Source organism: Staurois parvus, unplaced genomic scaffold (genome assembly GCF_062004578.1).
Source record: "Staurois parvus isolate SC_StPar_1 unplaced genomic scaffold, SC_StPar_1.0 ptg001014l, whole genome shotgun sequence".
Taxonomy (NCBI): domain Eukaryota; kingdom Metazoa; phylum Chordata; class Amphibia; order Anura; family Ranidae; genus Staurois; species Staurois parvus.
Window position 1 is genome coordinate 1,655,406 of NW_028318810.1, and position 25,088 is coordinate 1,680,493.

At 41.3% G+C, this 25,088-nt stretch overlaps 1 protein-coding gene across 1 annotated transcript in view; it reads right to left on the bottom strand.

The window, feature by feature from the left end:
- Positions 1-271: 271 nt before the first annotated feature.
- The window catches only part of LOC149441195 (neural cell adhesion molecule 1-like), a 52,467-nt gene continuing 27,650 nt past the window's right edge, over positions 272-25,088 (bottom strand). The window contains exons 2-6 of the mRNA XM_089657635.1: positions 24,474-24,743; positions 16,028-16,261; positions 13,322-13,579; positions 11,107-11,367; positions 272-485 (exon numbers count right to left, since the gene is read on the bottom strand). Of these exons, the coding sequence (XP_089513761.1) occupies positions 391-485; positions 11,107-11,367; positions 13,322-13,579; positions 16,028-16,261; positions 24,474-24,743 (1,118 nt within the window). The 3' untranslated portion in view covers positions 272-390. The remainder of the gene's footprint in view (positions 486-11,106; positions 11,368-13,321; positions 13,580-16,027; positions 16,262-24,473; positions 24,744-25,088) is intronic.

Consider the following 25,088-nt stretch of genomic DNA (forward strand, 5'->3'; position numbering starts at 1 on the left):
TCTTTAAAATGTATCTTAATACATGAAAAAAAATTATATTTTACAAGTTCTTAGATGCAGTGACTTCATTTGTTTTCCATTTTCAGGTCCCAGAGTGACCAACACTCCTTCACTGCGCTGTATCTATGGAGAAGCAGCATTGTTGACCCTAGAACAAGACTACAGAAATCCATCCCCTTTTCTCCTCTCTTTCAGTCTACAACACACAATAAACATCTTTATTGAATTTCATTTTTGTACCTTAAAATGAATATTCACTCTGAATACTGTATGTTTTATAGAATAGTTTATTCCATGTAGAGACTTATTGACTGAGAACACTGTTACTGAGTATACAGAGATTGGCTTTTCGTAGTTTATTGGAAATGTTTGTGATGATGTGATGATCTGTTAATACAAATAATAAAACAGACATGTGGAGATCAGTGTGGCCAAGATGGTGGCTGTTACAGGCTCTTGTCGCTCTCCTCTGTTGCCCTTTGATTCTGTAAATGAAAAGGAGACAGAAAGTGAATTGTCAGTCATTCGACATATGCTATGTTCCTTAAGGGCTATGTTCACCTTTTTTTATCTTTTCTAAATTCCAGCTCCCCTATGTACCAGTATTCCAGTAACCTCCCTTGCGGTATTCCCGAGTGTAGCTCGGGGTAAAGTTTCAGCACCACAAGCGGTGACCCCGAGCTACACTCGGGAATACACTGCAGCGTTGCTCCGGGATCTGTTCTTCACTTACCTTGTCCTGCGCTCCCGCGATGTCCCTCCTGCAGTGTCCCCGGCAATGTAATCCGGCCAAAGCCGGCATCTGTCTTCTGGATTCCGTTCCCTGCGACATCGGGACATACAGGGACGGAACGGCGTGAAATTTAAAAAATATCAAAAAGTGACATTCACTAAATACACTAAAATCACATAGTAAAACATTCCTGTATCAAACCATTTCACATACATTTTGTCCGAGTGCGGTTACTCTACCTCGGTTGCAGAAAAATAAAAGCTTTGTCTGATTTTGAGAACTAGGCCTTACCTTCACCCTTGCTGTATTTCTTAGAAAGCTTCATCACTTGCTGGTATGTAGATTTAGGACAGAAAAAACAGTAAAGCCAGCCATACATGGGTTGAATTCCGAAAGAATTTTCTATTGAAAATCGTAACTGTTTTCAATCAAATGTTGCACCATTAGTGAGCTGCAGCATTGGCTGACTTTTGTGCAGCCATTGAATTTGAGTGATCGAGCATGTTGGAAATTTTTTTTAAAAGCAAACGAATTTTTAATCAATGATGGGAGAATCATGTGGGAAATATAATTGAAAAAGATATGAGCATGAGCTGTGACCTGAAAATAAAGATTCCCGTCCACAAAAAATGAGGTGAAATTGAAGGCTTGGTTGGTCGAATTTCAAAATCAATGGTGACACCATGGGATTAAAAAATGCACAAAATATTTCTAAAGAAAATTTGTTCAGAATTCGACCCATGTATGGCCTGCCTTAGGCTGGCCATAAATTATACAATTTTCTTGTATAATTTTCCTATATATATATATATATATATATATATATATATATATATACCAAAAACCATATAATAGGAGGTGAACCCTAAACAACACTTTCAGTTGTATCTAATTAGGCAGGCCCTTGTACTACATAGTTGAAGGTAAATCTAAAGGAAATGATACAAAAATTGTACAGAAAATTTTAAGAAAATGGTATGACGTATGGCCAGCCTTAAGCCAGCCATAGACGGGTTGAATTCTGAAAGAATTTGCTTTCAAAAATCTTTTCTAAGAATTTTCATTCAAATTTCGCACCATTAGTGGGCCACAGCAATGGCCGCAGCAATGGCCTCCAATCAAATTGGAGTGATTGGGCATGTAGTACATTTTTTGACAAACACATTTCTAATCAATGATGGAGGAACCGTGTGAGAAATGTAATAAAAAAAAAATGAGCATGGGCTGTGACCTGGGAAGAAAAGAAAATTCTTGGCCACAAAAATTCTGTAGCAACATGACGTGAAATTAAAGGCTTGGTTGGTCGAATTTCAAAATCAATGGTGGCATCATTGGATTACAAAATGCACACAATTTACGATTTTCTAGTTCGGAATTCAACCCATGTATGGCCTGCATAAGACACAGGAAAGAATTCATCAGCTGACCTCATTAGCACACACCCGTGGCTGCCTTCACCACCCCCCAGCAGATCACTAGCACCCACTTCTGCAGGTGCACGGTTTTCCAATACAATTAATCACTTGATCAATCAAATGATCACTGTTCTCACTAAATATACAGGCATCATTTTTATTTTCTATCCTAATTTCATCTTCTATAGATCGTTCGTTTAGCAGAGTGTGCAGGAGATGAGCGATCACACAACAGCCTATGTTTATAGAGCTGTAATACTGATAACAGGAGAAGTGTGTCCTGGGTTCTGTAAAGCTCATCATACACTATACCATATGATTGTACAATCTCCTTTACCATAGGTTCACACCTAAGCGTTTTCTGCAGCATTTTGCAGAAACGCAGTACAGTCCATTTAACATGATTTCCTATGGGACAGGTTCACATCAATGCGTTTTCACCCGGTACGTTTTTTGCAAAGGCTAAGTGACTTTTTTGAACATAAAATGTTGCATTTTTGGTTCTATATACTTCAATGGGAATGCTTCAAAAAAGCATGTATCGTGTTTTTGCTGCGTTTTTGCTGCATTTCTGAGCCCTGGTTCACACTGATGCGGTGCAGAATTTGTAGCGTTTTCTATGCTGTTACACAGTTAATATTCATGTTAATGTACATGAGAATTCATATAGTTTATTCTTTGTACCATTTCCTATGGACATTTCTATAGTTAGTAATGCTGCCATCCAGTGGTCTTATTTGGTAATGCATTTGTTTTATATTGCCTCCCTGAGATCTATGACACAATTCCTTTGCATATGAAGCTCCTCCCTTCTTCTTGAGTACATCACTTCCTGTGTCATGGATGCAGCTAACAGACCACATGTAACAGGGACACATGTACTCTGCATGGTACGCTACAGAAATTATCATCTTTTGACCGCATAATACTGGAAACCATTCATTCTGCTGTATCCTGTTGTCACATGTACAGAATAAAGCAACTTCTGGATGAACACAGTATTGGTGAGTTCAAGCTATCTGATAAGGATTGTCCACAGTGATTATATCTGCTTATACAGGCTAGGCAGAGAGGTCTCACAAGGGATAAATCGCTATCACAACAATCTGAGTCAGAATATTTTCAGTGCGAATTCAACACCACATCAGAATCGCACCCCGTTCATGTAAATCGCTGCGGGTGTGTAAAGTTAACAAAACCCGAAAGCGGTCCGCAAAACGCGACGTACAGAATCAGATTGCATAGGTGCGAATACCCATGTGATCCAACTCTAGTATGGACCAAAAAAGGGTCCTACACAAAATGTATGGCTCCAATTGCACCGCACACAAATCGCATGTGATTCGCACAGGAATGCGATGTGGTTCCTGTGTGAATCACATGCGATATACCGCACCGCATATATGTGAACCCAGGCTGATGCTTTTTGCATTTTGTGTTTAAAATCTGCCTAGCAACAACAAAAAATGAAAAAAAAATGCTGCAAAAACTCAAGAGCAAAAAACGCAATGCAGAAACGCATCCAACGCAACCTGCATATGTGCGAACCTAGAATTATAGATCTACCATCAACTATGTAGTGCAAGGATCTGCCTAATTGGGTACAGAGTGATTGGATAGATGGTGTGTCCTCCTATGATTATCTATCTATCTATCTATCTATCTATCTATCTATCTATCTATCTATCTATCATCTATCTGTCTATTTCTCTCTCTCTCTCTATCTATCGTCTATCTATCTATCTATCTATCTATCTATCTATCTATCTATCTATCTATCCAGTTGGCGATTGCATGGACCGTCACTCGTAAGCGACTTTTTCCATGAATTCTCTTAGCAATAATTTCTCCTATGATATAGTTTTGGTAAATCTAAAAGAGATTGTACAATCAGATTGTATAGTGTATGGCCACCTTTATAAACCTAACGCTGACTAGTTGCACTTTCAGTGCCATTGTTAGTGGCACACCAAACACAGAAACAAGCAGCAAAACGTGCAGTAAAAAACGTACAACCCACATCACGCCAAAATGTCTCGTGAGCCACGTGGAGCTCAGCTCACTGCAATCAACAGGCTGCTCTATGTGTGTCACTGGAAAAACGCACAGTCCCTCTACTCTAGGTGTGAATGGGGCCTGAAAGTGAAATAGGTTTGTTTACACAAGAACAATGAGGCTCCATTTGCACAAAAAATGCGTGCTTTGCCATGCGTATCAGAAACACGCTGAAAATGTGGCACCCCAAGTGTGGCGAACGCATCAAAAACTGCGGTAACCAACCGTAACCCAAAGTTCTGGAGCTTCTCTTGAATGGCCTTCCCTATGCGAAATGAGTGAACCCAGCCCAAAACAAAAACACATGTGGGAATGTGAGTTTTCTCTACGTGGAGATGTGAGCGGGGTCTGATGACTGAATGTCTCCGTCTCTGTAGAATGAGGAGTTGCCGTAGATGAAGATATAATCAGGGCTTGCACTGTACTCATCAGACTAGTGATCTTCTCACTGATGGCAACAGAACCAATAAACAGAACATTATCTTGCTTGTACTTCTCTTTGCCTCTAGTCAAAACATGGTGGAATCTCCCTCTCCAATGAGGAAGTGACACCATAGATGCACTTCAGTGGTTTCTTTCCTGTCCCATGATCCAGTCTCTGGCGAACTTCCACCAGCAACAGGATCTCCAATGTGATATTGGCCTAAGACAGTGATCTCCAAACTGCAGCCCGGGGGCTGAAAGTGGTCCTTTGCTTGTCTTTATCCGGCACTTGGGGCACTATTCTAGCCACTGACACCAACAATGGGGCATCATTTCTGTCACTGACACCAATAGTGGGTCAGTATTCCTTCAATTGACACCATTGAAAGGACACAATTCCTCCCATTGACACGAACAATGGGGCATAATTCCTTCCAGTGATACCAATGATGGGCCAATATTTCTCTCACTGACACCAACAATGAGGCACTATTCCTCCCACTGACACCAAAGGAAGGGCACAATTCCTCCCACTGACATCAATGATGGGGCACTATTTCTTCCACTGACACCAATGATAGGGCATTATTCCTCCCACTGACACCAATGATGGGGAACTATTGCTCCCACTGACACGAACAATGGTGCATAACTCCTTTCAGTGATACCAATGATGGGCCAATATTTCTCCCACTGACACCAACAATGAGGCACTATTCCTCCTACTGAGGCCAAAAGAAGGGCACAATTCCTCCCACTGACACCAATTATGGGGCACTATTCCTCCCACTGACACCAATGATGGTGCACTATTCCTCCCACTGACACCAACAATGGGGCACTATTCCTCCCACTGACACCAATGATGGGGCACTATTCCTCTCACTGACACCAACAATGGGGCATAATTCCTCTCACTGACACCAACAATGGGCAGAATTCCTTCCAGTGATACCAATGATGGGCCAATATTTCTCCCACTGACACCAACAATGAGGCACTATTCCTCCCACTGACACCAAAGGAAGGGCACAATTCCTCCCACTGACACCAATGATGGGGCACTATTCCTCCCACTGGCACCAATGATGGGGCACTATTCCTCCCACTGACACCAATGATGGGGCACTATTCCTCTCACTGACACCAACAATGGGGCATAATTCCTCTCACTGACACCAACAATGGGCAGAATTCCTTCCATTGACACCAATAATGGGGCACTATTTCTACTACTGACACCAATGATGGGGCACTATTCCCCCCCAGAGGCACCAATGATGGGGCAGAATTCCTCTCACCGACACCAGCAATGGGGCAGAATTCCTTTCATCGACACCAATGATGGGGCACTGTTCCTCCCACTGTGAACAACAATGGGGCACTAGTCCTCCCACTGACAAAGATAGGGCATTGTTTACACCCACTGGATGCCAGGACATTTTCTATTACCATTGTCCCTAGTCCGGCCCCCTTAAATTCTCAAGGACAGTAATCTGTCCCTTTGTATAGAAAGTTTGGAGACCCCTAGTCTAAGCCATTAATGCTCTCTAGAACAAAAATATAGAAAATCCCTCCATCTCTGCTGTCGCTATCTTCATTAGTTGGCAGACTGAAGTCTGGCTGTTCCATTACAATGGTTTTGTTATCAGTGGAGTAAATGTGTCACATATTTCGGCACTTCAGTCTGGGCATATGAGAAAGAATGCATTAGCAGAGGTTATCTCCAGTGAAAGCTGGATATCAGAACACTCCACATGCAGATATAGACCCTGGAACAATGCAGCTGAAGTCATCTGAGTTCATTAAGGCTAAGCTTAGGACTCCCCGCTTCTGCCTGCTGAGCCTCCCTATTGACCAATAAAGCTGCCCATCACATTAATGAACGAATAGGAAGGTCAGGAGGAGAGAAGGGTGGGTCCAAGCAGGGGCAGACTGACCATTTGGAAACTCGGGCACTGCCTGAGGGCCTGGGGTCAGTAGGGGGCCCCATGAGATGCCCCTGGTACCTTTTTCATAGGCTTTTTTGAGTTTGGGCAAGGACACAGGGGCCCCATGATCCCCTATTGCCCAGGGGCCCCATGAGTTGTCAGTCCGCCCCTGGGTCCAAGTGAAACATTTCACAGGATAACTCAAGATTTGCATATGACTTCAGCTGTTAATTTGCCTCTATTGTTCTGTCTTCAGATCTTTTTGACATACAGATTTCACTGAAAGCGAACGTTTCTTAGGCTTTATAAGGTTTTATTTTTCATTAAATGCTCAGTCTAAACTGCCCCAGGTTCACAAAACTGCAGCAGTGGATGAAATCTAACATGGAACTATGGAAGTGTATATGCTACATAGAGTGTTCAAAAGTCAAGAATGAACTATACTTAAAACTGAAAATTCTTAAACTTTACAATTTGATTCTACAACCTGCTTGGCTGTCGACAGCCATGTGGTCCAAGGCCTGGCTGACAGGTTCCAAATCTGCTGGGCAGAGGAGGCAAGTCCTAAAATATGTCATTTTTGTTATATCTAAAGGAGATTGTACAATCAGATTGCAAAATGTGTTGGCAGTTTCAAAGGATCTTTCTCTTTATGGGGATATGGTAAGTAGCTTGATGCTCAGGACGTACACTATGGTGTCCGTTTATAAACCAGCAGTAATAGATCGCTGCTCAGTTCTCCGGCATTCTCGGAGAACACAGTTCTCCTGTGAATGCCGTTTATGAAGCATATGCAGATCAGTTCTCCAAACGAAGGGAGAACGGTCTACAAACGCTGGAAAACGGCTCATTTTACTATAATCTCGCGAGATTACAGTAAGAGATCAGTTTACTAAACAGAGGTAAATTATCGCTGCTTAGTTTTCGGTCCCTCCGATTCTCCAGCTCTGGGCTGGAGAATCTGGAGGGAGAACACAGATCTCCAGAGAAGGGCTGAACATATTCTCCTGGGTGTCATAAACTGTGAATGACCAGAGAATAGCTGTGATCCTCTGAATCTCAGCTATTCTGTGTGTCATAAACGGACACCTATAATGCCAAAACTATTGTCCCCGCCCTCCAAATCATGTGATTCAGGTGTTCCAATCACCTCCATGGCCACAGGTGTATACAATAATCACCTAGGCATGCAGATTGTTTCTACAAACATTTGTGAAAGAATGGGTCGCTCTCAGGAGTTTAGTGACTCCAAACGTGGTCCCGTGATAGGTTGTCACCTGTGCAATAAGTCCATCCATGACATTTCCTTACTACTTAAGGCTACTTTCACACTGATCCGCCGCAAAAACACATAACAATTGAAAAGGCGTTTTAACTGCGTTTTCTGGGTGTTTTTTGAAGGACATTTGATTTAAGTTCTTCACTTCCAGTTGTTTTTAAGGTGTTTTTCGGGCGTTTTCCATTGATTTCAATGGGAAAAGGCATTTTGGGGTGTTTTTTTAAACTCCCCAAACATGCCCCAAAGATGCTGCAAGCAGGAGTTTTTACACCGCACCGCTAGTGCAAAGCCTCAGTGTGAAAACATACATAGATATACATTCACATACACAGAGAAGTTTTCTTGAGCTTTTTGTAACAAAAAAACACTTGAAAAACTCCTCAGTGTGAAAGCAGCCTAAATATTCCACGGTCCACTGTTAGTGGGATGATAACAAAGTGGAAGCAACTGGGAACAACAGCAACTCAGCCACCAAGTGGTAGACCACATAAAATGACAGAGCGGGGTCAGCGCATGCTGAAGCGCTGGCTTTTTACGGAGCGGGAGTTTTAAATTACAAATCGATCTGTTGGTGCTTCTATCATGTGAGTGATACTCTGGAACTATTTTATGTGGAATTAACCTCCCTAGCGGTCTGATTATTTCAGATTTTTGGTGCTGAAAGCGGTACCATTATTTTGCATGGAAATATGTAGTTTTTTTATTGTAGGTCTGTAATTTTTAGGAATAACTCACTGAAATCTGTCCGAACAAGAGTCTATTAACCTCCCTGGCGGTATTCCCGAGTGTAGCTCGGGGTAACATTTCAGTACCAAAAGCGGTAACCCCGAGCTACACTCGGGAATACCATGCGACACTGCTCCGGCATGTGTTCTTCACTTACCTTACCCTGCGCTCCCGCGATGTGTCCCCTGCAGCGTCCCCGGCCATCTCCTCCGGCCGATGCCGGCATCCGGCTTCTGTGTCCTGTCCCTGTGACGTCGGGACGTACGGGCGCCGCCGCCGGTGGCGGGAAATTTAAAAATTTTAAAAAATGTCATTTTTTTTTTTTTACATTTTACATAGTAAAACATTGCTGTCTCAACCAATTTCACATACATTTTGTCCCTAGTGCTTTGTCCTGCGCCCTGCCTGCATTTTGTCTGTTCTTTCTGCCTGGAAACTGAGAAATGTCCATGGCGTCCAAAAAGTGTCCCTTTAGGTCAAAAGCGGTTTAGATCAGCTAGAGAACAGCGATAGTAAATCAGAACCACTTGCAGAATTGAGTGATAATGATTGGGGGAGAAATTCGTCATCAGACACTGAAAACGATTTTGCGACTGAGCTCAGCGATGTGCGAACTTGGCGCTATATTTCAAATTTCAGTGTTTTTGGTTTGATTATATTATTGAATTAATTTTTTTATTATTTTTATATTATTTTTATGATTATTTATTAAATTATAATTTATGATTTTGTGTTTCAAATTTTATCATACCCGGGATGTTTACTAGACTCTTGTTCGGACAGATTTCAGTGAGTTTTTCCTAAAAATTACAGCCTACAATAAAAAAAATACATATTTCCATGCAAAAAAATGGTACCGCTTTCAGCACCAAAAATCTGAAATAATCATACCGCCAGGGAGGTTAAACATCCCGGGTATGATAAAATTTGAAACACGAAATCATAAATTATAATTTAATAAATAATCATAAAAAATAATAATATAATAATAATACATTTAATTCAATAATATAATCAAACCAAAAACACTGAAATGTGAAATATAGCGCCAAGTTCGCACATCGCTGAGCAAAGTCGCAAAATCGTTTTCAGTGTCTGATGACGAATTTCCCCACTAATTATTATCACTCAATTCTGCAAGTGGTTCTGATTTACTATCGCTTTTCTCTAGCCGGTCTAAAACCGATTTTGGCATAAAGGGACGCTTTTTGGACGCCATGGGCGTTTCTCAGTTTCCAGGCAGAAAGAACAGACAAATTGCAGGCAGGGCACAGGACACAGCACTAGGGACAATATGTATGTGAAATGGGTTGAAACAGCAATGTTTTACTATGAAAAATTTGTTTTGAAAAAAATGACATTTTTTAAAATTTTCAAATTTCCCGCCGCCGACGGCGCCCGTACGTCCCGATGTCACAGGGACTGGAACACAGAAGCCGGATGCCGGCATCGGCCGGAGGAGATGGCCGGGGACGCTGCAGGGGACACATCGCGGGAGCGAAGGACAAGGTAAGCTCTGCAGGGACTCCCTATGCAGCGCCGCATGGTAAGCCCGAGTGTAGCTCGGGGTTACCGCTTTTGGTACTGAAACTTTACCCCGAGCTACACTCGGGAATATCTCCAGGGAGGTTAAAACAGTACTACCCTATGGGAGATGTCCTCTTTTCTGTCTATATGTGGAGTTAAGCTGAGAAGAGTCCCGTTTATACTGTCATTGAAGGGGTGCCTGTCATCAGCTCTCTGCTGTCATCTAGAGCATCTTTTGGAATTACCATGCTTGGTTGACCTGTATACATTTATGGGTCCACGGTAGGAGGTGAGCGGCCATCCATATATATTCGTAGGTGGAGGAACACTAAGTCAAGGTGGAGCACTGTGTGTTTAAATAGACTTTATTTATCCGGAGCACATCGTAGTGATTTTTCACCATTCAAGCACTTTATGTATTTATATTTCATATTTCACCGTGATCTTGTGCCCGCTGTGTCTGGAGGAACACCGATCGCTGTACAGGACCTCTGTGTGAGGTCCCGCTTCATGTGATCACTGATTGACCAATCTGTGATCACATGAACAGTAGTAAACAAGATGTCACTTCCTGACATCATTGCTTACTATGTGTGAAATCTGTGAATGATCACAGAGGTCACATGGTACAAAGCTATTCACAATAGCCTTGTACCATGTGACAAGCTGTGATGAATCACAGCTCTCACAGTATTTCTCAATGGCTGCAAGAATGCAGCCAGAGAGAAGGAGAAATGATTGCTTTTACAACCCTTTATGGGTGTAAAAGCAATCAATGTAGAAAAAAATAAAAAATCTTCATCCCCACCCCACAAGTAGTACAGTGTTACTATGGTGACACACACAAGTAGTAAAGTGTCACTATAACTTTGCTGCAGCCATATTAGTAAAAAGAAGATTCTCATTGGCTGTTAAGGTTTACGAAGCCCTCAATGACCTCTGAATTAACAGCCAAGCTTTACTTTAAATTGAGAGCCATTGTATATTTATTAACAATTATAATGAATTTCAATTTACCTGCTAGAGAGAGTTGTCTACTTTGTGTGTCACTGCCATGCTCGTTCTGACACGTACAGGTGTATGATCCCACGTGTCTCTTAGTAAGCCCCCATATTTTGATAGTTCGCTTGTCCTGAGACATCTGCACATCAGATCCTGGTTTGCTCCAACTTAGGACAGGAGGGGGGGATCCACTAGCTTCACAGGTCAATGTTACATTCGTGCCTTCAAGCAGTTCTATGGATGGCTCAATGTCAAAACGTGAAATCTTAGGTTTCACTGGGGAAAAAAAAAAACATTTTATATAAATCATACATTCGGTTTCTCATTCATTTGGGCTCGGTTCACACTATTGCAACCTGAAAGTCACATGACTTACAGTGCGACTATGCCAGGCAACTTGCTGGCGATTTGCTGGCAACCTGAATACTAGTTTGATGCAACTTTGAATTGACTTTCATGCCATACAACTTTGGCTGTGGCCAATGAGAATGTAATGTCCTGTAATGTCGGATCCAAATCACATCAATATAGAGGAGGATCTGACTTGGAGGTGACTTCCACCAAAGTCTATGGGCACATGTTGGGTAGAAGTCCCCTTGAAGTAGTACAGGAAACTTTTCTAAAGTCGGAGCGAGTAGTAGTGCTAATTAAGACGGCTCTCATTGACTGACATGGGATTTCACATGTCATGTGACTTGGGGGTCTCACAAGTTGGATCCCAAGTCGTGGCAGTGTGAACCGAGCCCTAAAAAAAAAAAAAAACAACATATAGAGCAAGACAGTAAAACCAACGTTTGCCAATAATGTAATCTGTTTTGCATCGGTATACCTGCATGGAGTTTAGGTGTATCCTTTGAGAACAGTAATAAGTATTCAAATATTAGTTGTTGCCATTGGGGGAAATTTACTAAAATTGGAGCATGCAAAATCTGGTGTGGTTCTGCATTGTCACCAATCAGTTTCCAGGTTCTATTGTCAAAGCCTAACTGAACAAGCTGAAGATAGAAGCTGATTGGTTACCATACACAGCTACACCAGATTCTAAATGCTTCTATTTTAGTAAATCTCCAACATGATGTCTCCATAAAGAGTACCTGTCACCTGCTCAAAGCCATCACATAGGGGCTTCTTAGCTCCTTTATGATAACCATAAAGTTGCATGAAAAAAAAATACTTTTCTTAAAATAAGCAAAAATATTAATAATAATTGTAAAATAATAAAAAAAAAATTAAAAGCACCCTGTCACACAATTTCTAATGCATACATAGGTCCTGCATTGGTATATAAACAGCGATTGCACCACACATGCTAGGTATCATCAGAGAGCAATCAGTACAGTAACAAATTCATGATCATTCATGATTATCTCTACAAGGAGAACCTGTAAAGTGTCACCTATGAAAAAATTTAGCTACTGAAGTTTGTAGCCACTTCACAGACGCAGGGGCGGATTGAGAACTCATGGGGCCCCCGGGCAATTGGGGATCATGGGGCCCCTGTGTCCTTGTCCACACTCAAAGCACAGCCAAAAAAGCCTATGGGGCATTTCATGGGGCCCCCTACTGACCCCAGGCCCTCGGACATTGCCCTAGTGCTTGAATGGTCAGTCCGCCCCTGCACAGGCACAAGCAATTTTGAGTCTTGACATGTCTGGTATCTTTTTTACTTGACGCAACATCATCTTTATATTTCACAAAAAAAAAATTGAATATTATGTTGTGTTTGTGTGCGCTAAAATTATTCTTAGTGTATCTTTCCCTGAAACTGTGCCTGTGATATAAAACGGCTGCACAAATACTGTGTGACATAAAAAATTGCAACACCCACCATTTTATTCTCCAGGGCCTCTGCTTTCAGAAAATATATAAAGTGATTTTCTAGACAAAAATGCTGATTTTAAATAAAAATTGCTCTGGACAGCAAGGTTTTCATTATCTATTAGGTTAAAGAATCCAGATCCAGAACCGCTCCCTGCACTTTACACAAAGATGTTTACTCGTAACCCTTATAAGTAAGCACCGTTGTGCGAAATTCATCAAGAGTATTTTGAAAAATGTCAACCTTTTTTTTTTGCCAATTTTTGATCTGGCTCTAACAGACCATAAATTGTGTTTCCAAGGTGGCTTGACAGTCAGGCAAGGACTCAGATCTGTAATCGGTGTTGGTGAAAGGAGGTGTCGGACTTCTCCATGCAATGGCAAAGTTTTGTATTATGTAAGGAAAGTTTACCTGCAAGATTCAGTATTTGGTTCCCATTGTTTGTCCCATGCTTGTTTTCTACTATACACTGGTAATTTCCTAGATGATTCTTTTGTAGACTCTTGATGGTAACAGTTTGGTTATCAGCCGAGAACTGTAGGTCAGAGGAAGGAGTATTCCAGCTGTAACTTGGATGAGGAACACCGTCAGCTTTACAAGTTATCTCCACCTTATCTCCTTCTCCATGTAAAGGTGGACTCACTTTTATGCTTGATACTTTAGGTTTATCTGAAATAAATTTGTTGTATAATGTAAGTGTAGAAATGTATGTATGTGGAAAGACAAAAGAGCAGACATTTGGTTGTCAGTACAATAAATCTCCGCAATACACCAGCTAAAACCAACTGCTGATTAACCCAGGATCAAGATTGGTTTAAATGGTTAGTTCACCTTTAGTTTCTTTTGCCAAAAGCATCCCTTTGTATTACAGATTTATATCAGTACTTGGTTTTGTAAAAGAATGTTTACAGATTAAGCAACTTGTCCCACTTGCTGTCCCCACTCCATCCTATAGATCAGGGGTCTCCAAACTTTCAAAAAAAAAGGGCTGGTTTACTGTCCTTCAGACTTTAGAAGGGCTGGAGGGCCCAGTGAGAGTAGAAAATGTCCCACCGTCAGTAGGAGTAAAAAAAAAATTACATAGTGCTTGTAGTCAGTAGAAGAAGGATCAGTGTCCAATCACTGGTATTAGTTTGAGGAACAGTTCCCCATCATTGGTATTAGTGGGAGGAATAGTGCCCCATCATTAGCATCAGTGGGATGAATAGTGCCCCATCATTGGTGTCAGTGGGAGGAATAGTGCCCCATCATTAGTATCAGTGGGAGGAATAGTGCCCCATCATTGGTGTCAGTGGGAGGAATAGCGCCTCATCATTGGTATCAGTGGGAGGAATAGTGCCCCATCATTGGTATCAGTGGGAGAAATAGTGCCCCATCATTGGTATCAGTGGGAGGAATAGTGCCTCATCATTGGTATCAGTGGGAGGAATAGTGCCCCATCATTGGTATTAGCTGGAGGAACAGTGCCCCATCATTGGTATTACTAGTAGGAATAGTGCCCCATCATTGGTATTAGTGGGAGGAATAGTGCCCCATCATTGGTGTCAGTGGGATGAATATTACCCCATCATTAGTATCAGTGGGATGAATAGTGCCCCATCATTGGTGTCAGTGGGATGAATATTACCCCATCATTAGTATCAGTGGGATGAATAGTGCCCTATCATTGGTGTCATTGGGATGAATATTACCCCATCATTAGTATCAGTGGGAGGAATAGTGCCCCATCGTTGGTATCAGTGGGAGGAATAGTGCCCCATCATTAGTATTGCCAGGAGGAATAGTGCCCCATCATTGGTATCAGTGGGAGGAATAGTGCCCCATCATAGGTGACAATGGAAGGAATTGTGCCGCATCATTGGTGTCAGTGGGAGGAATAGTACCCCATCATTGGTGTTAGTAGGAGAAATAGTGCCCCATCATTGGTATCAGTGGGAGGAATAGTGCCCCATCATTGGTGTTAGTGGAAGGAGTACTTCCCAATCATTGGTATCAGAGGAAGGAATAGTGCCCCATCATTGGTATCAGAGGAAGGAATAGTGCCCCATCACTGGTATCAGAGGAAGGAATAGTGCCCCATCATTGGTATCAGAGGAAGGAATAGTGCCCCATCCTTGGTATTAGTTGAAGGAATAGTACGTAATTGTTTAGATCAGTGGGAGGAATTGTGCCCCATCATTGATGTCAGTGGAAGGAAAAATGCCCTATAGTTTGTACCAGTGGAAGAAATGGTGCCTCCTTGTTTGTGTCAGTGGGAGGAATAGTACCCCGTGGACTGGATAGAGGCAAGCAAAGGGCCGGAGTTTGGAGACCACTGCTATAGATGGCAGAACAACAAGTGTAGGATATGCTGCCCCAGAAACCTGAGAATGAGCACTCATCTGCATTCAAGAGTGTTAGAGATCAGTATGTTGTACCATATGCAGGACAGAGAAGGAAGGGCAATAAAATAAGCTGAATAAAATGTAAGCATTCTTTTGCAAAAATGGAGCATTGCATATTAATGTACCAAGGAAGCTGTAATGCAAGGGACCCAAACTTTCTAAACAAAGGGCTGTTTTTCTGTCCTTCAGACTTTATAGTTGCCATACTGTGGCCAGTGACTATAAGAAATGCTCCAACGTCAGTGAAAGTAAACAACGTTTTAGGCTTGTGGTCAGTGAGAGTTATTAAAAATTGCATAAGGGCTGTGGTCTGTGGGAAGAGGAATAGTGTTCCATCATTGGTGTCATTCAGAGGAATAGTGCCCCATCGTTGCTGACAGTGGGTGGAATAGCGATCAATCATTGGTGTCAATGGTAGGGATTTTGCCCCATCATTGATGTCATGGGAAGGAATAGTGCCCCATCATTGGTGTCAGTGGGAAGAATAGAAAACCATCATTGGTGTTTTTGGGAGGAATAGTGCCCCATCATTGGTGTCTATAAGAGGAATAGTGCCCCATGATTGGTGTCTATAAGAGCAATAGTGCCCCATGATTGGTGTCTATAAGAGGAATTGTGCCCCATGATTGGTGTCTATAAGAGGAATTGTGCCCCATAATTGGTGTCTATAAGAGGAATAGTGCCCCATTGTGCCTTCATATTGAAGAATCTATACTCCTTAATAGATACTTACGCTCTACAGACACATTTACCGTCTTTTTTACCATGTCAAAGTTTTTAGCAATACAGGTGTACACCCCCATCATATCTCTCATTGCTGTGAATTTCTCTTCAACTTTATAGCTGTTGTTTTTTCTGTCACAGGTCACGGTGGGTGGGGGGTATCCTTTGGCACTGCAGTGGAAGCTGTTCTCCTGTCCCTCAATCCATACCACATTGTCAGGGCAATATGTGAACACAGGCTCAGCTAGAAGACCATGTCAAGAGATGAGAATAGTCATTGATAATGGCAAAACACAGGAAAATGCAGAGCAATTTTTAGGTATAACATAGTCCTAGGCCATCCTGAACAGTAATGTCACTTCATTAAAGTATAACTAAACCCACAAACAAAAATTATTATTATTATTACTATTATTCAGGATTCATATTGCTTCAACAGTTCATGCAGCTATAATATATGCATTTTTTGTTATATAGCGCTGCACAACTTTAACTGACAATTGTGCGGTCATGCAACACTGTACACAAATTAAATTCATATCATTTTTTTTACACCAGTAGAGCTTTATTTTGGTGGTGTTTGATCATTACTGGGTTTTTTATTTTTTGGGCTATAAATTAATAAAAATGAAAAAAAAACAATATTTTTTACTGTTTGCTATAAAACATAAAAAAAATCATAAATTTAGGCGAAAATGTATTCTGCTACATGTTTTTGGTAAAAAAAAATCCCAATAAGTGTATATTAATTGGTTTGCGTGAAAGTTATAGCATATACAAATGGCAGTATATATACTGGAATTTTTTTATATACTAGTAATGGCCTCGATCAGTGACTTATAGCGGGACTGTGATAGTATGGCGGGCATTCTGACACTAATGCAGGCCATAGACGGGGAGAAAAACGGCCGATTTTTCTTTTAAAAAATGAAAAATCGGTCGTTCAAGCGGCCGACGTTACCACCAATGGTAAAAAAAATCGGCCGATTTTCATCCCGTCTACAGCCAGCAAAAAGTGTCCCTGCAGAGAGCTCCGCTATTTCTTTGACAGTTCCTTGACATTTACAGCGGTTGCAACAATGTATCTATTTGTATCCATTTAGGATACAGATGGTTTTTATTCGGAAACAAATAGATACAATGTTGCAACCGCTATAAATGTCAAGGAACTGTCAAAGAAATAGCGGAGCTCTCTGCAGGGACACTTTTTGCCGGACTGGAATTCCTCTTATTTTTCATCCTTCTTCTTCTTCTCCTTCTTCATCATCATCCTCTTCTTCTTCTTCTTCTTCATCATCATCCTCTTCTTCTTCTTTTTCTTCATCATCATCCTCTACTTCATCATCATCATCATCTTCTTCATCATCATCCTCCTCTTCATCTTCTTCTTTTTCTTCATCATCATCCTCTTCTTCTTCATCCTCTTCTTCTTCTTCTACTTCTTCATCATCATCCTCTTCTTCTACTTCTTCATCGTCATCCTCTTCTTCTTCTACTTCTTCATCATCATCATCCTCTTCTTCTACTTCTTCTTCATCATCCTCCTCTTCTTCATCATCATCATCCTCTTCTTCTTTTTCTTCATCATCATCCTCATCTTCTTCTTCTTCATCATCCTCCTCCTCTTTTTCTTCTTCATCATCATCATCCTCTTCTTCTTCTTCTTCTTCTACTTCTTCATCATCATCCTCTTCTTCTTCTTCTTCTACTTCTTCTTCTTCATCATCCTCTTCTTCTTCTTCTACTTCTTCATCATCATCATCCTCTTCTTCTTCTTCATCCTCCTCCTCTTATTCTTCATCATCATCATCCTCTTCTTCATCATCATCATCATCATCCTCTTCTTTTTCTTTTTCATCATCATCATCCTCTTCTTCTTCTTCATCATCATCCTCTTCTTCTTCATCATCATCCTCTTCTTCTTCATCCTCTTCTTCTTCTTCTTTTTCTTCATCATCATCATCATCATCATCATCATCCTCTTCTTCTTCCTCTTCTTCTTTTTCTTCTTTTTGTCTTCCTCTTGCAGGTCATTGCTCATGCGCAGATTTTTTTATCGGTAAAAAATCGGCCGATTTGCCCATTATTGCCGCAAAAATCGGCCGATCGGCAAAATCGGCCGATTTTTTTTCCAACTTTAAAAAAAAACGGCCAAAATACCGAAAAACGGCCGAACAAATAGCCCACTAACGATCCGAAAATCGGCCGATTTTATTTTCGGCCAAAAAATCAGCCGATTTTCGACCCATCTATGGCCTGCATAAGGGGTTTATTTACTAAACCTGGTTGACTCAGAATCTTGTCCACTTCTGCATAAAAACCAATCAGCTTCCAGGTTTTATTGCTGAAGCTTAACTGAACATGCTGAGGTTAGAAGCTGATTGACTACCATGCACAGGTGCCCAAGATTCTGAGTCATCCAGTTTTAGTAAATCTCCTATTAACTGACCCTGGGTGGGAACTGGCCCTCTTTAACCATTAGCCGCCCGGCCAATGGCCGTTTGGCGGCTTCAGATGTGCCTCTTCATTCCGGGTGCACGCCATTTGGCGCGCTCCCGCACATGCGCCGTTTGCGGTAATGCAGAGCGGCGCAGCAGCGGGATCTGTCACGGGCCGTGCACCTCGGACACGGCCGATGACAGATCCGAGTACCGGCTCCCGTTGCTGGTACCATGTGACCTGCTGTGACCAATCACAGCAGGTCACATGACAATTGTATACAATGGATGGCTTCATTCATGATGCCATCCATTGTATACTAGTGCCTAGCTGTGAATGGTCACAGCTAATCACATGCACATGTCATGTGATTAGCTGTGACCAAATCACAGCTAAGCACAAAAAAAAAAAAAAAAAAAAAAGCTGAATGAATCGATTTCATTCAGGTAAATGCTTGCTTATAGCAAAGTAATTCTTTGCTATAAGCAAATTGTGTAAAGAAAAAAAAAAAAAATACTGATCACTTCCCCAAAGTAGTACAGTGTTACTATGGTAACATTGTACTACTTTGGTCATAGTAAAATATGAAAAAAAATCTTAAAAAAAATAAAAAAAAAATGTAATAAAAAATTAAATATAATAAAAAAATTAAAAAAATATATATATTTTTTTTTTTCATACTGTCACCAGTCAGTGTCCCTGTTAACCGCCATGCCAGTTATATGATGACGCTGTACTGCACTGGTGACAGTATGTAAAAAAAAAAATAGTGAAAATAATTTTTAATTTTCCGAAAAATTATGACATAAAAATACAACTTCAAAAAACTCGCCATGCCTCTTATGAAGTACGTCGGACTGTCTACTCTGCAAAAAGGGGTCATTTGGGGGATATCTGTACTGTTCTGACATTCTTGGACCTCAAGAAATTAGATTGGCTGTCAGTACTTCAGGACTGATCAATAATCAGATCTATACCATAGTTTGTGAACTCTATAACTTTCCTACAAACTAAAAAATACATCCTAATTTGGGTTATTTTCACCAAAGACATGTAGCAGAATACATCTCGGCCTAAATTTATGAAGAACAATTATTTATTTGTAAACTTTTATAACAGAAACAAAGAAAAATGTGTTTTTTTTTCAAAATTTTTGGTCTTTTTTTGTTAATTTAGCAAAAAATAAAAACCCCAGCGGTGATTAAATACCACCAAAAGAAAGCTCTAGTTGTGTGAAGAAAATGATAAAATGTTAGTTTGGGTACAGTGTTGTATGACCGCGCAATTGTCATTCAAAGTGTGAGAGCGCTGAAACCTGAAAAATGGCCTGGGCAGGAAGGTGTAAAATTGCACGGTATTGAAACGGTTAATATTGATTGGACCCTGGGCAAACATTTTCTTGGGCCCCCCCATGCAATTTCTCTCTCCACTCCATCATCCCAAAAAACAAACAAACACACACATAGACTTATGTAAAAAAAACTTTAATAATGTAAACATAAAGAACTGGTCCACAAACAAGTCCTTAGCTTGATATGAACAACAATTAACGACAAATGATTTGGTTTGCGCAATGGTTTTGCACAGAGCAGTCCCAATCCTCCTTTTCTGGGGTCCTTGCCTGGCACTCCTGCCCCCCCCCCCACTGAGTGCCCATTGTAGCAAGCAGCTTGCTATGGGGGCACTCATGCATGCTTGCTCCCAAGCTGGCTGTGTGTTCCTAAAACACACAGAGTGTCTCAGCCCCACCCCCACTCATACAAGGTACAAGCAGACAGCTGACACTGACAGTCTGAAAGTACAACTGTACACAATGGATGGCTCAAATTAATAGTAATTAATTATAACTTAAAAAAACTCGCCATGCCTCTTACTAAATAACTTGAACTGTCTACTTTTTAAAACGGGTCATTTGGGGGATATTTGTACTGTCCTGGCATTTTTGGGCCTCAAGAAATGAGATCAGCCATCAATACATCAGGATTGATCGATTTTCAGATATGTATACCGTAGTTTGTAGACTCTATAACTTCCCTACAGACTAAATAATATACACTGATTTGGGTTATTTTCACCAAACAAATGTAGCAGAAATCAGTTTGGCCTAAATTTATGAAGAAAGATTATTTACTTGCAAAGTTTTATAACAGAAACAAAAAAAAATTGTTTTCAACATTTTTTTGTTTATTTAGCATTGAATCAAAAACCCAGTGGTGATTAAGTACCACCAAAACAAAGCTCAATTTCTGTGAAAAAACATGATTGTTATTGGGTACAGTGTTGCATGACCGCACAATTGTCTCTCAAAGTGTGACAGCTGAAAATTGGCCTAGGCAGGAAGGGGGTGAAAGTGGCCTTTACTGAAGTGGCTATAACAGAAGAGACCCTAGTAGTCTCTTCTATTTTAAATGTCCCCCCTGCCTGTCAGCGATAATGTGAATCGAGTCGCGCATGTGCAGCTCACATTTACGGCCCCCTCTGTGTGCCGCGTAGATGTGACTCCTGTGTGCATGCACAGGAGTGACGTCACCACAGTCTGGTCATCCCAATGGCCAAAAATGGAGAACCCGGAAAGAAGACCGGGAGAAGAGGGATACACTGAGGGCCAACAGGAGCCGTGACAGTGCAGTGCTGGAGGGCTTGGTTTGCAGGTATATCTGTCATATTGTGCTCGTGTGCTTTACATACTACTACACTATGAGATAAACCTGCAGGAGGACCTGATTTTTTATTTTAAAAAAATCACTTTACTACCGCTTTAGGCCTGGATCACATCTATCCAGGTTTGCGACCCGCATTTGCACAATCATGGCAGCCCATTCATTTGAATGGGCTGCCATGTCTGCGTTTCCTACAGAAATATGCAGTGACTTTTGCACAAAGCGATTTCCCTGCAAACATGTTGCATTTTTAGATGTGTGGGGGTGCCATTAAGAATGAATGCTACAGGGCGGCAGGGCTACGCAAAATCATGTATATATACGTGATTTACATTTCTGTGTAGGGGGTGTGCACTGTCCTACCCGTGCCGCCATTGGCGGCTACAGATGTCAATCTGTAGCTGAAGATTCTCCACCCGGCAATCACCGAGAAACACTGACAGAGGAGAGACCTGTGTGTCTCTCCTGCCAGTAATTACATGCTGCTGTGTATTTCTCTGCACAGCATGCCTCCCTAGTAAAACACACACAACACACACAGTAAAACAGCACACAGTTAACCCTTTGATCGCCCCGCATGTTAACCTCTTCCAGCCCAGTGTCATCAGTACAGTGTCAGTACTTTTTATTAGCACTGATCACTGTATTAGTGTCACTGGGGATGTCAGTGACAGTTAATCAGTTCCAACCCCCCAGTGTCAGAATACCCGCCGCAGTCCTGCAGTCCTGCAATAAGTTGCTGATCGTCGCCATTACCAGTATAAAAAAAAATAAAAAATTCCAGTATATGTACCGCCATTTGTAGACGCTATAACTTTCATGTAAACCAATTAATTTACACGTATTGGGATTTTTTTTAGCAAAGACATGGAGCAGAATACATTTTGGCCTAAATTTATGATTTTTTTAATGTTTTATAGCAAACAGTAAAAAATATTGGTTTTTTTTTTCATTTTTATTAATTTATAGCCCAAAAATTTTTTTTACTGGACATGTTTTATAGCAAAAAGTCAAAAATATTTTTTTCAAAATTGTTGGTCTTTTTTTGTTTATAGCACAAAAAATAAAAAACGCAGAGGTGATCAAATACCACCGAAAAAAGCTCTATTTGTGTGTAAAAGGACATAAACAGCGTTGCATGACCACACAATTGTCAGTTAAATTAATGCTGCAGCGTATCACAAAAAACGGCCTGGTTAGGAAGGGGGTAAATCTGGAGAGCAAGTACTGTCATTAAACCCACATCATAAAAAACTATCAATAAATGCTGAGTTAAAGTGATACTAAAGTCTTGGGTTTTTTTTAAATAACATTTTATACTTAGGGCTCTTTCACAAGGGAGGGACCCGTTCAGTGGATCCAGTTGCTCAGGGAATCTCTCCGTTGATCCCCGCTGAGTAAGCGGATGACAGCTCTGTGTCCACTCTGCTGCTGCAGAGCAGACACATAGCTGCTCACTCTCCTCAATGGGCGGTTGGATGAAAACAGACCGCCTGTCCATTTTCATCTGATCCGATCTGACGGACGGAAGGGGAATTGGATCCCCATCTGTCCCTTTTTGGCGGACCGGATTGGTTGTCAGCATGTGTTTAAAAGGACACATGTCCATTTACGCTGCTCCATAGAGGAGAGTGGAGGTTCCGATTGGGTCCGGCTGAAAAACGGGCAGGCGGACCCGATTGGAATGTTTGTGTGAAAGAGCCCTATCTCTTAGATTGTAAGCTCGAAAGAGCAGTGCCCTTGAACCCTTCGTGTTTTGTTTTGTTACTGTATTGTCTCATATTCTGTCCCCCACTACAATGTACAGCGCTGAGCAAACCTTTTAGCGCTATATAAATACTGTATAATAATAATAATAATCTTGCTCTCTGCAGTGGTTTTGTACAGAGCAGCCCAGAGCCTCCTTTTTTTGGGTCCCTCATTGGCACTCCTGGCCCCTCCCTCTTGTCTGGTGTGTCAGGTGCCCCCACAGCAAGCGTTTTGCTATGGGGGCACCCAATCAAGTGTGCTCCCAAGCCACAGCTCTGCTTTTCCATTCACAGACAGAGCTGTGGCTCAGCCCCACCCCGCCACCATTCTTCCCTGAACGGCTAACTGTGATTGACAGGCTCTTGTGGACATTGCTGGATCGAGAGGGGGCTCAGGGGGGTGATAGGAGGGGGCTAGGGGGCTGCTACACACAGAAGGTTTTTTTATCTTCACGCATAGAATGCATGAAGGTAAAAAAGCTGTGAGGCTTTAGAACCATTTTAAATGTAGTTCATAGTCACTCAGTCACTATGGGATTTGTTTTCTCTATTCTGCAAAAAACCTGGTTGATCCTGCTGTTCTCTATCTCCCCGTTCTGTCCCCAATGCAGTTGAGGATTTTGCAAAGCAGTGTTGGCAGCTCTGCTCATTCTCAGTTTTCAATGTATTTCTATGCTGAGCATTTCCTCCCTATCACATCTGAGCAGCCCATGTGACTATAGAGTCTTACATGTGGGTGTATACACAGTGGTAAGTGACTCCCTCCCTCCTACTATATGACCACTAACCAACTAAACACAATAGGAACAGGGTACTACATCTTGATTGATGGAGGCTTCACCTCCATGCTATTCTGACTAAGCCTGTGACTTACAGAAATCCGCCAACACCATGTTATTAAAAAAAAAAAATAAAAGATTTGATTTCAAATATATATTTGTATGATGATTTAAAACCGTTTATTGATATTAATTATTTTTATATTTTTACTCTGTATCCTGAAGGCTTCTTTTTTTCATTTTGAACATGTGACCAGAAGCATTGGACTAGAAGGTCCTCCTGCATATGTTTCCCTGCAGACTGGCTGGGTAGGCTGGGTCATGCAAAAGCTGTATGTTGATTAGGAAAAGGTACTTAGATGTTTTTTTCTATTAAAATAATTAGAGTGCCATCTTTTTTATACAGAAAGGGAAGGGATCATGTCAATCACTTTAAGTACACCCATATGAACAAGGCCTTACAGGTGAATGCTCCCACATTACTACCTACAGCTCTCCTAATACTTGGAGCCACTTTTGACATTTCCCTCAACAGGCTTCAATAAAAAGGCAAAATTAATACAAAATAGGGAATGGACAGTACAAAGAAAGTAAACAAGTCTGAAATAAATAAGACAAACCATTTACCAAGAAGAATCCAATCTAATGAATATTTTTCCTATCCTGGCCCTGAATGGCCCCTTAGGTAAGGAAAATGCTGGCTCTTGCCTGCTGAGACCCTCGAAGCTTGGACAGTCAGTACCAAAGGGCTGCATGTGGGCTGTAGATTGGACATCAAGGATGCATAAAGTATAAAGCTGCAACTGCATGGGAATGAAGCCCTTACTTACTTTGGATGTTCATCTTTTTAGGCAGGCTTAGGGTTTTAAACTCAGCCTCACAGGTGAACTCCATCTCATGCAACTCTCGGGTGACCTCCACAGTACAGGTGACATTCGGGTAGTTTCCTCTTTTAGGGATGCAATCTTTGATTGTCGTGTTACCCTTGATGACAAGTTTAACATCTGGGTAGTCATTGTAGGGTAAAGTGCATGTAATTGACGTGTCTTCATCTTCAATGATATTCTTTTCAAAATGCAAAACAGGAATTGGCAGATTACCTGCAGGGAGAAAATGTTCCATTATAAGAATGTATCAATGGTTCCATTCATTCAACATGGTGTAAAGACTAGTTGTTCAAGGCTTGCATCATTTCTGGGATACAAATAACATATTTGCAGTGGACCTCTGACATGGTGCTTTAATAGTTCCTTAATTCATGCTAAACAAATCACTAAAATCTTATAGAAGCTTAAAACAGTATTAAAGCTGTTCTCCATGCTTAATGTCCCTTTAAATCGTTTGTTTGGGCCAAGCTGGCCAAAAATGAACTATTTACTGTACTAACAGGTGTGCTTACTGGGCTCACTGTATTAACTCCAGGTAGCCTCAGCTACATACAGCGC